Source organism: Gracilinanus agilis, chromosome 1, assembly GCF_016433145.1.
Source record: "Gracilinanus agilis isolate LMUSP501 chromosome 1, AgileGrace, whole genome shotgun sequence".
NCBI classification, from domain to species: domain Eukaryota; kingdom Metazoa; phylum Chordata; class Mammalia; order Didelphimorphia; family Didelphidae; genus Gracilinanus; species Gracilinanus agilis.
In genome coordinates this window covers 516,513,549-516,526,951 of record NC_058130.1, presented here as the reverse complement: position 1 = coordinate 516,526,951, position 13,403 = coordinate 516,513,549, and the positions used below count along the sequence as shown (strand labels likewise).

Here is a 13,403-nt window from a genome sequence, read left to right as displayed (position 1 = left end):
CTACTAGCAGCAATGCAATGATCTAGGACAATCCAGAGGAACTTATGAGAAAGAACACTATCCACATCCAGAGAAAGAACTGTGGCAGCAGAAACAATGTTAAAAGATCACTCTACTGCAAATATGAATAACATGGAAATAAGTTTTGAACAATAATACATGTATAAACCAGTGGAATTGCTTGTCAATTCCAAGAGTGGGAAGAGAAGGGGGGGGTATAAAATTAAATTAAATTAAAAAAATAATTAAAGATGGTTTAGTAAAGGAATTAAAGGAAGAAATCAATTCAAGAGCAATGTCATTCATTCTATCCTAGTTAAAAAGAAAACTGCTACCCTTTCACTTCCTCAAAAAGATGGACAAAGAAAAACATGAACATGAATATTTTTAAATATCCTTTTAAAAAAAAGATGGACTTTTTTTCCAGAAGGTGTTTAAGACTAAAGATTGCTGCATTTTGCCATTTCCCCAAAAGAGCTTTCAAAACAAAATATGAAATCAAGTACTAGGAACCATTTGAGATGAGAAATGTGTTCTGTATTATTTTTTTCCATTCTATTCTTTCCTTACAAAAGTGAAAAGATGTATCTAAAAGGTGATGAGTTCTCCATCACTAGTTGGAAGTCTTCAACAAAATGCTAGCAGACCATTTAGCAGGTATGTTGCAGAGGAGATTTTTGTTTAAGGTACAGATTGAACAAAATTGTTCCCTGAGGTCCCTAGGATCACAATGTTACCACAATCAAAACACTTACCCGGAATGCTGCAAGAATGATTCTAGTTACTTTCTCTTTAACAGATTCTTGAAGGATATCAGACAGAACAGGAATGATGTTGTAGCAACGAAGATGTTCACACATTTGAGGGCTAAATGCCAGTAGCCATATTGAGAAAATCATTTGATACTGGAGTTGGAAGCCACATTTGTTACTCAAAACTCCCATTATACTGAAAAATAAATATATATTTTAAAAATTATTTAGTCATGGTAAACTATAAAACAAGGAAAAACCATATTACATTGATGTTTTTCCCTCCTCTTCAGCAGTAACAATGAGGTAGTTAGGAACCTACTCATTAAAGATCAGCCTGAGTTCCAGCCTCAAATTATGCTTTCTCCTTTATAACTTAGTCTAGGATCATTTCAAGGTTACAAATTCTAGCACACTCACTGCTTTCAAAAAACTCTTTCAAAAACCAATAATATAAGTAATCTCAATACAGACTTTTGAACAACTAGGAAGTACCTATCAATTCCCCTAATCAACATTATCTCTTCCATTTCTGTGACCATGCTTATCAGATCTAAGTTAATGACTGACAAATCTATCTCCCAACTTCCTCCTAATAGTTTCAGTTCTGAATTTCCAACTCTCAACTAAATATGTATAGGTGTCCTACTAGCATTTCATGCTTTTGAGTTGAAAACTGAACTCTTTTATCATAAAAACAAAGTCCTATTTCTGTTAAGGCAAACTCTACTGCTATTTTTCCACTCACTTAGACATAAAACCTTGAGAGCTATCTTTGATGTTTCCATCTCCCTCACCTCCCACTTTCAGTCAGTCACTTACCAATTTTTGTCATTTCTATTGGTTTCTATTCTAACATATTTAATCTGTTGCCAATTCTTCATTTCTACCACTTTAGTGCAGGGTTTCATTCCCTCCTCCCAGTCTTCTCACATCTACTCTTGCCTCACTTGAGCTTAAATTTCCCATCATCATACACTTATTAATCAAATCCCCTTTCTCTTTCTCAAAATCTATCAATGGTGACTCAGTGGATTGAGAGCCAAGCCTAGAGATAGAAGTTCCTGGGTTCAAATCTGTCCTCAGACACTAACCCAGGGCTTCTGCCTTGGGATCAATATACAGGATTGATTTTATGATAGAAGATTTGAATTAAAACAAAAACCACCCATCAATAGTTATAAAGTACCTACAAAAAATAGTAAAACTCCTTAAAGGGCTAACATTCAAGGATCTAGTCCACCTGGCTCTAATCTAACATTCCAGACTATTGTTTTACCTTACATTAATCTCCATCCACTCTACATTTCAGCCAAAATGGACTTGCTGCTCACACTCCATTTTATTTCTGTCTCTATACCCTTGGGTCCCACATCCCACCTCTGCTTTTTAAAATCCTTTTCTTCTGTCAGATTTTAGCAGTTCACTTTTTTTTCACTGTCCACTTTTACAACACTCAAACCATTGGTGGCCATCCAGCCTTCATTTGAAAGTAATAAATACAATGGATGTAGTACTGGACTGAAGTTATGAAGAATTGTGTACAAATCCTTCCTCAGACCGTATGAGTCCATGTAAGCCATTTAACTTCTCTGTGCCGCAACATCCTCACCTATAAAATGGCAAAGTTTGCCTTGATAGGCTCTAAAGGCCTCTTCAAGTTCTAAATTTAAGACCTAATGCACTATGGAGAAACTACAACCTTCCAAAACAATTTATTTCATTTTAGGAACATTCTAATTGTTAGCAAGTCCTTCTTTCTATCAGGTCTAAATCTGCCTCCAGACAACTTCTACTCAGTGCTCCTAATTCTCCCAACTAAAATCAAACAGAACTAATCTAATTTATTTTATAAATAACAAATTTTTGAGATATCTCTAACACCTAGTACATTTCTGGGCACACAGTAGATACTTAAAAAATGCTTGATAATCTGAAGATCCTGTCCAGAAAAATATACTTTTAGCCAATCCTCATGCCAATTGTACTCCTCTGGATATTTTGCTGCTTATTTATATTTTTCAAAAACCATGCTACCTATAACTGAACAGAGTACTCTAGACTAGGGTAGAATATAATAAACATTATAATTCTTTCCAAAGCAGACTATGACATCATTTTATTTGAACACCATAATGGCATACTACTAACTCATACTGAGCTTGCATTTCTACAAAAATCCCAAAATCAAGTGCTAACTCACCTAACCTTCCCATAAATTTCTAGCTCAAAGTAAGCTGTCCTTTCTCAGTTTCCCACAGAACTCTGTATGATCCTCACTTTGGTATTTACTACCTAATCTACATTATAGTTAAGTAGGTAATGTCTTTTATTCATCCTTTTTATCTCTAGTTCCCAGCAGAAGGCCAATTTGCCTGGCAACTAAATAATAAATATTCATTGAAGAGAACTGAAAAAGGCATGAAAATGAAACCAACATTCTTGAATTTTAATGGATTTGTTTCCTTGAAAATTACTAGCAAAAATTGCTTCACATGCTTAAAATGTCATTTTCTTTCACAAAAAAAGATACTCACCAATTGACCCCATCAGCTTCTACCCAAGCAAAGCGATATTCATTAACACGGAGCATCAGCTGAAGACATCCAGCAACACACTGCACATACTGGGAACTCTATACAAAAGAAATTTAAGAAAAAGCAGGAGGGAAGTATAGTTTATATACTGTTTTTCTCAGTTAACCAGACTCTTTTAAAGTACTATTTATTCAGAAAAAGTGAAACTGTTTAGAGGTCAAACATGTGTATGAGTTAGAATTGACAAAATGAGAAGCAAGTCATTTTTAGTGGACCTTCAAGTATAACAGAGATACATATTAGCATCAAATACATAGAATAAAAACTAAATCTGATTTTTAAAATACTCTTCTAGAATTAAATATTCTTCTAAATTCATAAGCATTTCCTATGAAGATTTTATTCTAACAGCCTTAAAATAGTTTACTGTAAAAGCAATAAATATTGCATTGTTTTCTCATAGATAAGGTATACCAAATAGCAAAATTGAAGTAGTAGATTTGTAATTTAGAGCCCTTTAAACCCTCCCTAATAATGAACTATTTATCATTATCTAGGAATCAATCTGGTGAAATAGACAACCCTAGCAAAATTTGGAGTGGTTCATCATGAAGCTAAATTCCTAAGACAAAGGAACTCAACAACACCATTTCATTAAGGTATGGAGGAATTAAGGTATGAAGTACTAATATGCATCAGCAGATCTAGACCTACAAAATCATAGGCCTTTGAAGTATCTAACATATCCTACACAGGCACCTCTTTTCCATATGTCACTGAACAGAACATTTTTAATCTTGAGACTGTCAATGAAAAACTATATTATTAAACTTTCAAAATTCATTAAGATCTATTTTTCCAAAATATTTATTTTGCAATGACAAGAAAAAAATTCTTTTTTCCAGTGTCAGTTACCAACCACATAATCTAGCAAAAATATAACACCAAAGTATGAAGTTTTCAAGAAACTCATAGGATAAATAGGTCTAAAGCTGGAAGGGAACTAAGAAAGCTTCGATTTCACCCCATTACTGAATATAAGTTAAGAAAACTGATAAGAAGATAAGAAAGATAAGATAAGAAATGAAGTCCATAAAGTTTATGTGGCCTGCCCTAGATCACAAAGGCATTAAGTAACAAAGCCAAAATCTGAACTCTGGTCTTTCAGGTAAAAATACAGTGCTTTCCACTGCACCACGGTGCTTTTTTCTAAATCACCTAAATATCAAATAGCATTTCAATTTCCTTTTTTCATCCAAGAATGAAACAAATCTTCTCAAGAGAAAATTCTTCTTTCGCTGAGTAACCAAAGCTGGCTTAATAACCAACAGGATTACTGTCTTAAGCAGATATACACTGGTCCCAAATGAAAGTTTATGATCTGTATAAAATAAACTAAGGAGGCAAAAGATTATTTTAAATCCTACTGAATATAAATATCAAGAATGTACATGAAGAGACTAAAAGGAAAAATAATATGGGCAGTTCTCAAGGTCTCAGTTGAATAGGAACACATCCAAATCTAAAACAACCCACATGGAAATGAACAGTTCATAAAACCCAGAGAGTTATTTTCCTTTCTTGACAGTAGTTTATATAAGATTTCCCAAAAACATATTTAGCCTAACTAACCCTTATTCTATGTCTTCATGTCTGAGGGCTTACATTGGATCATAAAATCTTTCCACCATACAATATATAATCAATTCCTTGGGGGTCCAAAGCCTGGGAAAAACAAATAATGCCTAATATATTTTTCCCCTTTGTCCCGGTCTGTCACGGTCACTCCAGAATAGAGACCATGTTTTATGCCTAAAAGTAAATAACTCAGACCTTAGTATTAAGTACTAGCAAATATTAAACACCCAATGAAAAAAGTATATAAGGCACACTCTCAACAAAGGGGGGGGGGGGGGTGACGTGAGAGCTAAAACCATAACCAGAGTCAGAGAGTAGCTATTGTGTGGGTAAATCATAAATTGATTAGAAGTTCACAATGGGACAGGAAATCACTGAAGAAAGAACCAAGGGATCAATAACTAGAAACAGAAAACCAGACATCAGGCCCAGAAGAACTCAAAAGATATCTGTTCCAAAACAGCTGCAAAGCACAGTATCTGGAAACAGAAACTAAGGACTTATAATCTCTTTGCCTGTCTTGTATCCCTTGGTCTGACATATTCTCTCCCCTTTTCCTTCATTCTGCTATCCATTCTGTATTCCCCATCTACCTAGTGGCCACTTTCTCAATCTGGAACATCTCCGTACATGAATGAAATCGCACCCTCCTAAACAGAATATAATGATAAGTCAAATTTCTCCAGAGGTCACACTACCCAATCCTTTATTTTTTTTTAAAGGAATCTTTACTTTTTGTCTTCAAATCAATGCTAAGTATCAGTTCCAAAGCAGAAGAGCAGTAAGGGCTAGGCAACTGGGATTACTTGCCTAGGACCTATTCACCTAGCTGCCCTCCCCCATCCCTTTACTTTTACTCATGGACTAAGCAGAAGGATTAATAACAACAAATCTTAGACCCCACCTCTCCCCCTATCTTTTCCCACTCGCATGGTCAGAATCTACTATTTCTCCCTTAAGCTTTCCTTGGCATTAAGAGATGGTTTGCCCAATTAAGGGGAAAATAGGTTACCATGAAATACAGGGTTGGAATCAAGATTGATTCCTTGATCAAAGACCGTGACAGAGAAATAGCCAAAAGCCAAATAGCATAATCCCACTGAAAGGAATAGCTGCTTGATGACGAGTACTAATATGGCACATCCAGGAAGTAAAGCTATGCCACAAGAGAGCACCTGTTGACTAGGCTCTCAGCCACTCACATTAACAGTCCACTGTGAGAAATGCCTAAGTTCCCCATCCCTCAAAGACTTACCAGGGACAGAGTACAGAAGGGGACGCTTTAAGCTAGTTAACAGAGCCGTCCACAAAAGTTTGAAGTATTCCAAATCTTTACAAGAAGTTATCCAAACTGACAGTGGCAGGCAAAGGGGCTCCCTAGGAATAGTACAAGGTAAAATGATGATGAAGATGTAACCTATAATTTAACATGTGTGTGTTTCCTGCCACTATCTTCATCTTGAAAACCCCTAATTTGATAGCAGGCTTGCATAAAGATGAGAGAATAAGCATATAAATTAGTAGTTGATGTTTCTTCTTGTATTTTATTTTGAGCTCTACCTTGACACTTCAATGGTCTCACAAAACAGCTGATTCAGGGATATCTCCCACATAAATAACAAGTCTTCTCCTGCCTGTTAAAAAGTAATTTTTTTCTTTTTTTCCCCCACAATGTTAATTTGTTGCTTGCCACGTCCAGTGCTATTAATTCTTTTCTTGAAGTATTCATGGTATAAAAACATTAGTCTTCTGGATAGTCTCCGATCTCTTCTCATGTATTTTTAATTAATTACACTTTCCCAAATATTTCTGATGATTCTCACCTTTTCCCAGGTGTGTTACCTACCACATATCAAAATGTATGGAAATTTAATTTAGTGGAGTTTATCAGATGCTTCACAGAATTTCTCTCCCTCTTCATACTTGGCAATTGATGATGGTGCACAAGAAGCATTTATTTTTATGGTGGTCTTTTTGCAAATACTTATCATCAGTACTGTGATATAAAATGACCAGATATCCTATGAAATGTTTCTTATTGTCTCTTGTTGTAAATACAAAATGCATTGCAAAAATGTCCAAGACTGATACAACTCAGAACTCCCCTACTGCCCACTCCCTTCAGTATTCCACTCTGGCCAATGGACAAGTTTGTCACAATTTTACCATCATCGCCAAAGAATCACATCTATGAAATTAAATAACCTCTAAATACTCTCATTCTGTTTCACTGGTATTGAGACTTTCATTTTTCTTTAGAAAGAATAATTTTTCACTGATAAAAATTAAATTCTATTTCAATAGTTTCAAAGCAACTCCTATATGGAAAATTGCATACACATATGCACCCCTGCTCCAAAGCATTAAAAATGCTATTTGATATTAAGATCATATTTAGCATTCATAATGGAATTAAATTTATCAATAGATATCTTATCCAAAAAAAATTAAGTTAAATTCTATCTTCCAGCAGTACTCAAGGTAGCTTAAAATGTTGAGCTTATAAAAATTATGTTAATACCAGTTTTTTTCAGTTACTTTATTACAAATTGAGGCTAAAAATACATTGAAGTCAACAGGAAAATAAAATTAACTCTGTAAATACCTGCTTTACAAATAACTTTGAAGGAAAGCAATAGTATATAAAGTAGAGTAATCCTATATTGTTGTGGTAGCTATACTTTTCACAGTAACTCAAAGAGTTTACAGTCTATTTTCCAAATTGCCTGTATACAACTCTTGCCAGTTATTTAAATACAGTTTAATGGTTACTTAAAAAAAATTTTTAAAGTGCCACAACTTACAATTATGTGTTTCATATTACAATTACATGCCTTTTGTCTAAAGGTCTACCAATATATTATTGATATTCTCTGTATAAAATATATGAAAGAAAGTAACTTGGGCCATCATTTATATTCACATATTATATGTAAATAACTATTCTTGAAGGCTACAAGATGGTACATAATTGATAATGAACCATTCTGGTAGGTCCCAAAAAGTGCTAACTAATCACAAGCCAAATGAAGATTTAAAATGCTATACTATCCTGCACAAGGAAAAATCTAAATTACAGATCTGAAACTTGTAAATTTGGCTAAATAAGCAGAACAATGTCCAGAGATTTCACTGATTAACAAAGTATCTTAAAAAAAAGCCAAGAAGTCACCTACATAAGGACCTTTTAGTAGTGTGCTTAACACCTCATACTTCATCTTACTTAAGATAACCAGGGACTACTTAATCTTCAGAGCTTAAAGTGAGATGGCTACTTTCATATATTTAGAAAAATACAAGCATATTTGAAAAAAGTACCCATTATTATAAAAGAAATCGAGGATTCACAACCCAAGGCAAAACTCTAAACATTTTAAGAGACTGATATATGTCATGGCATCACTTTGAGTTTTTTCACATTTTTGTAGTTTTATCAGAATAAAGTTTTATTTTATACTGACATCAAGTGGCAAAATCTTGCACTGCTAATCTGCTAAAACTACTTTCCATCTATAACTGAAAACCTCTAGTGTTAACAGCTGTACCAGCAGATGGAATAAGTAGTTGCTCCCATGGTGGGTTTCTGACAGACACCAAGAACCACTATCTGAAATTATCTCCCATATCTCCAGTCATCAATGTTTGAATCTTCACTATTTGATATTCTTTTTTTGGAATCTGAAGGCCTTTCAAGTCTTAAGAAGTCCTTATGAAAAATTCAAAAATTCCAGGAAAGAATAAAAATCTTGACTTTATGAATTTAAAGAGACTGCATCCCAACTCACCAAGGGCCTGAGAGGAAAGTTTCTTCAAAAGTGAAGACAGATGGGGCAGCTGGGTAGCTCAGTGGATTGAGAGCCAGGCCTAGAGATAGGAGGTCCTAGGTTCAAATTTGACTTCAGACACTTTCTAGCTGTGTGACCCTGGGCAAGTCATTTAACTCCCATTGCCTAGCACTTACTACTTTCCTGCCTTAGAACCAATTTTGGTTCTAAGGCAGGAAAGTGGTAAAGATTTTAAAAAATATGAAGATAGATAAATTTCCAGAGAAATTCAAAATAAAAAAGCCTAAAAAGCACAAAAACCACTTAGTTCTCTGCACTTCAGTTTTCTTGCAAAAACCAAACCTAGGTGACCTTTAAGATCCCTTCCATATCTTAAAACTAAAAGTTTCATGAAATTAAGGTAAATTTCAGTTTTCCAAATTTTTAAAGCAAAAGATTCATCACCAATTTGGCCACCATTAAGAAATTGTAATTTATATTAGTAAAAGGAAATAACCACAGATTTATGAAGCTATGGAAACTTGAAACTAAAAACAATACTTATGTTATATTGGCTAATAATTTTTTAAAAGACAAAAATTAAAAGATCTGATTAAAGCAGATTATTCCCCTTCACATACCTCTCTCTCTCTCTCTCTCTCTAACACACACACACACACACACACATCCAAAAAACTTACTTAACGATCCTCAAAACACAAAATCTTCTTAACTTGACTTTTATTAGCAAGGGTAACACCAGTTTCCCAGGTTCCAGGTTTGAAAGGTAACCCTTGCCTCTTCACTCTCACTCAACACATACATACATACACTCAGCTACCAAATTTCTTGTTTCTACCTTCAGACACCTCTCAGATATTTCTGCTTCTCTCTTCCTCACACAGATACCACCCTATTTCAGGCCCTGTTTAACTCTCACATGGCCTAATATGATAATCTCCTAATTGGTCACCCTGCCTCAAGTATTTCCCAACCCCAGACCATGCTCAACAAAGCTGCCGAAGTGTCTTTCCTAAATCACAAGAAGACCACATCGCATTCTTCAACAAAAAAGTTAAGTATTTTCCCAGTACTTCCAGAATCAAACATAAAGTCCACTGCCTGGCATGTAAAGCTCTTCTTAGCCTTTTATCATACCTTTCCGATTTGCTTATACTTTATTCCCCTCCACACATAAGATATGAAAACAGAGGGTTCCGGGTTAAGATGGCGGCAGAGTAAGAAGCAGCTCTTAACCTCTGCTGATCAAAACACACAAAACTCCTCAAGGGGACATAAAAACAAGTCCAGACGAATGGAGGAGCCCCATAACAGGGCACAGCGTGGAAGAGAAAATCCAGACAACCGAGCAAAGAGAGGAGGAGAACAAACAAGCATCCGGACCCTCCTCAAATAAGGAAAACTCCTCACAACCTATGGAAGAGTTCAAAACTGAGATTTTGAGGAAAATGGAAGAGATCTGGCAAGAAAATAACAGTTTAAAATCTTGCAATTGGAAAGTGAGGCTCAGAAACCAAATGAACTGATAAGCAAATTGAACACCAGAAATGACCAGATTGAAAAGGAATACCAGAAGATTATAGCCGAAAACCAAAAGATTACAGCCGAAAACCAGAAGATTATAGCCGAAAACCAAAAGATCATGGCCGAAAACCAAAAGATTATAGCCGAAAACGAATCCCTAAAGGCTAGAATTGAGCAATTAGAAGCTAATGATCTCTCAAGACAACAAGAACAAATAAAACAAAGTCAAAAGACTGAAAAAATAGAAGGAAACATGAAATATCTCAATGAGAGAGTGACAGACCAAGAAAACCGGTCTAGAAGAGACAATTTGAGAATAATTGGTCTTCCAGAAAAACCAGAAATTAATAGAAACCTGGACTCCATATTAACAGAAATTATTCAGCAAAATTGCCCTGAAGTCCTACAACAAGAGGGCAATATAGACATTGAAAGGATCCATAGAATACCCGCGACATTCGATCCAGATAAGAAAACGCCCAGAAATATAATTGCCAAATTCAAGAGTTTCCAAGCAAAAGAAAAAATCTTACAAGAAGCCAGAAAGAGACAATTCAAATATCAAGGAACACCAATCAGGATCACACAGGATCTGGCAGCCTCCACGCAAAAAGATCTCAAGGCTTGGAATACGATATTCAGAAAGGCAAGAGAGCTAGGCCTGCAACCACGGATCAACTACCCATAAAAATTGACTATATACTTCCAGAGGAAAGTATGGGCATTCAACAAAATTGAAGAATTCCAAGTATTTGCACAGAAAAGACCAGGGTTAAATGGAAAGTTTGATATCCAACCACAAAAAACGAGAGAAACATGAAAAGGTAAATAAGAAACAGAGGGGAAAGAAAGAAAACTTATAATTTTTAAATTTGCCTTTTTTAAGGGCCTCAGTGAGATCTAATTATCTGTATTCCTATGTAGAGAAATGTTATGTATAATTCTCTGTAGTGAACTCTATTCACTATTATAGTATTCACTATTATAGTAATCAGAAGAATAATTCACAGGGTGAGGGTGGAACACTAAATAATCTAAGATGACATGGGGGATGGGAAAGAGGGGGTGAATAGTAGGGGACACCAAGAGAAACTTGAGTGAATAAGAAAAATAGGATATTCTATTACACACAAAGAGGGCATGGGAAGGAGAGGGGACAAATACTATTATAAGAAGGAGAAGAAGAGAGCATTAAGAGGTAATAATCAAACCTTACTCTCAGTGTAATCAACCCGGAGAGGGAAGAGTAGCTATACTATCCATTGGGACATAAAACTCTTATCTAACCCTTCTGAGAAAGTCAGAAGGGATAAACCAAGGGGAGCAGGGGAGTGGGGAGGTCAAAAAAAGGGAGGGGAGAAGAAGGGGGAGGGAATTCATAAGGCCTTTAAAAACAAAAAGAGGGGGAAAAATAAGGGAGGGGGTAGAAAGGGAAGTTAATCAAGGGAGGGGAGAAGGGACAGCGGCTCAATGGCAAACCACTGGTTTAAAAGGAAATAGTATAAGAAAAGGGGGGAAGGAATAGGGGAGGATACAAAAATGTCAGCAAATGCACAACTGATGATTATAACTCTGAATGTGAATGGGATGAACTCTCTCATAAAACGGAAGCAAATAGCAGAGTGGATTAGAAACCAAAATCCTACCATATGTTGTCTACAAGAAACACATATGAGACGGGTGGACATACACAAGTTTAAGGTTCAGGGCTTTAGCAAAATCTTTTGGGCGTCAAATGAGAAAAAGAAGGCAGGAGTGGCTATTATGATTTCTGACAAAGCCAAAGTAAAAATAGATATGATTAAAAAAGACAGGGAAGGTCATTACATCCTGATTAAAGGCAGTATAAACAATGAGGAAATAACACTGCTCAATATGTATGCACCAAGTGGCATAGCACCCAAATTCATAAAGGAGAAACTGGCAGAGCTCAAGAAGGAAATAGATAGTAAAACCATACTAGTGGGAGATCTAAATATTCCTCTGTCAGATCTAGATAAATCAAACCGAAAAATAAATAAGAAAGAGGTAAGAGAGGTGAATGAAGTCCTAGAAAAATTAGATTTAATTGATATGTGGAGAAAAATAAATAGGGACAAAAAGGAATACACTTTCTTTTCAGCTGCACATGGCACATTCACAAAGATTGACCATGTTATAGGGCATAAAATCATTGCAAACAAATGCAAAAGAGCAGAAATAATAAATGTAACCTTCTCAGATCATAATGCAATAAAAATAATAATTAGTAAGGGCACCGGGACAGGAAAATCAAAAACTAATTGGAAATTAAATAACATGATTCTCCAAAACCAATTTGTCAAAGAAGGAAACATAGAAACAATCAACAATTTCATTAAAGAAAATGACAATGATGAGACATCCTACCAAACTCTGTGGGATGTGGCCAAGGCAGTACTCAGGGGGAAATTTATATCCTTGAGTGCATATATTAACAAATTAAGGAGGGCAGAGATTAATGAATTGGGCATGCAACTCAAAAAATTAGAAAGCGAGCAAATTAAAAATCCCCAGATGAAAACTAAATTAGAAATACTAAAAACCAAGGGAGAAATTAATAAAATCAAAAGTAAAAGAACTATTGAATTAATAAATAAGACTACAAGCTGGTACTTTTAAAAAACAGATAAAATAGACAAAGTACTGGTCAATCTAATAAAAAAAAAGGAAAGAAGAAAACCAAATTGACAGTATCAAAGATGAAAAGGGAGACCTCACCTCTAATGAAGGGGAAATTAAGGCAATCATTAAAAACTATTTTGTCCAATTATATGGCAATAAATATAACAATTTAGGAGATATGGATGAATATTTACAAAAATATAAACTGCCTAGATTAACAGCAGAAGAAATAGAATACCTAAATAATCCCATATCAGAAAAAGAAATTGAACAAGCCATCAAAGAACTCCCTAAGAAAAAATCGCCAGGGCCTGATGGATTCACAAGTGAATTCTATCAGACATTCAAAGAGCGACTAATCCCAATACTATGCAAATTATTTGATATGATAAGCAAAGAAGGAGTCCTACCAAATTCCTTTTATGACACAAATATGGTACTGATTCCAAAGCCAGGGAGATCAAAAACAGAGAAAGAAAACTACAGACCAATCTCCCTAATGAACATAGATGCAAAAATCTTAA

At 35.1% G+C, this 13,403-nt stretch overlaps 1 protein-coding gene across 1 annotated transcript in view; it reads right to left on the bottom strand.

The window, feature by feature from the left end:
* The window catches only part of ATP6V1H (ATPase H+ transporting V1 subunit H), a 104,521-nt gene that overhangs the window by 59,143 nt on the left and 31,975 nt on the right, over positions 1-13,403 (bottom strand). The window contains exons 8-9 of the mRNA XM_044666303.1: positions 3,290-3,387; positions 756-948 (exon numbers count right to left, since the gene is read on the bottom strand). Coding sequence (XP_044522238.1) covers positions 756-948; positions 3,290-3,387 — 291 coding nt within the window. The remainder of the gene's footprint in view (positions 1-755; positions 949-3,289; positions 3,388-13,403) is intronic.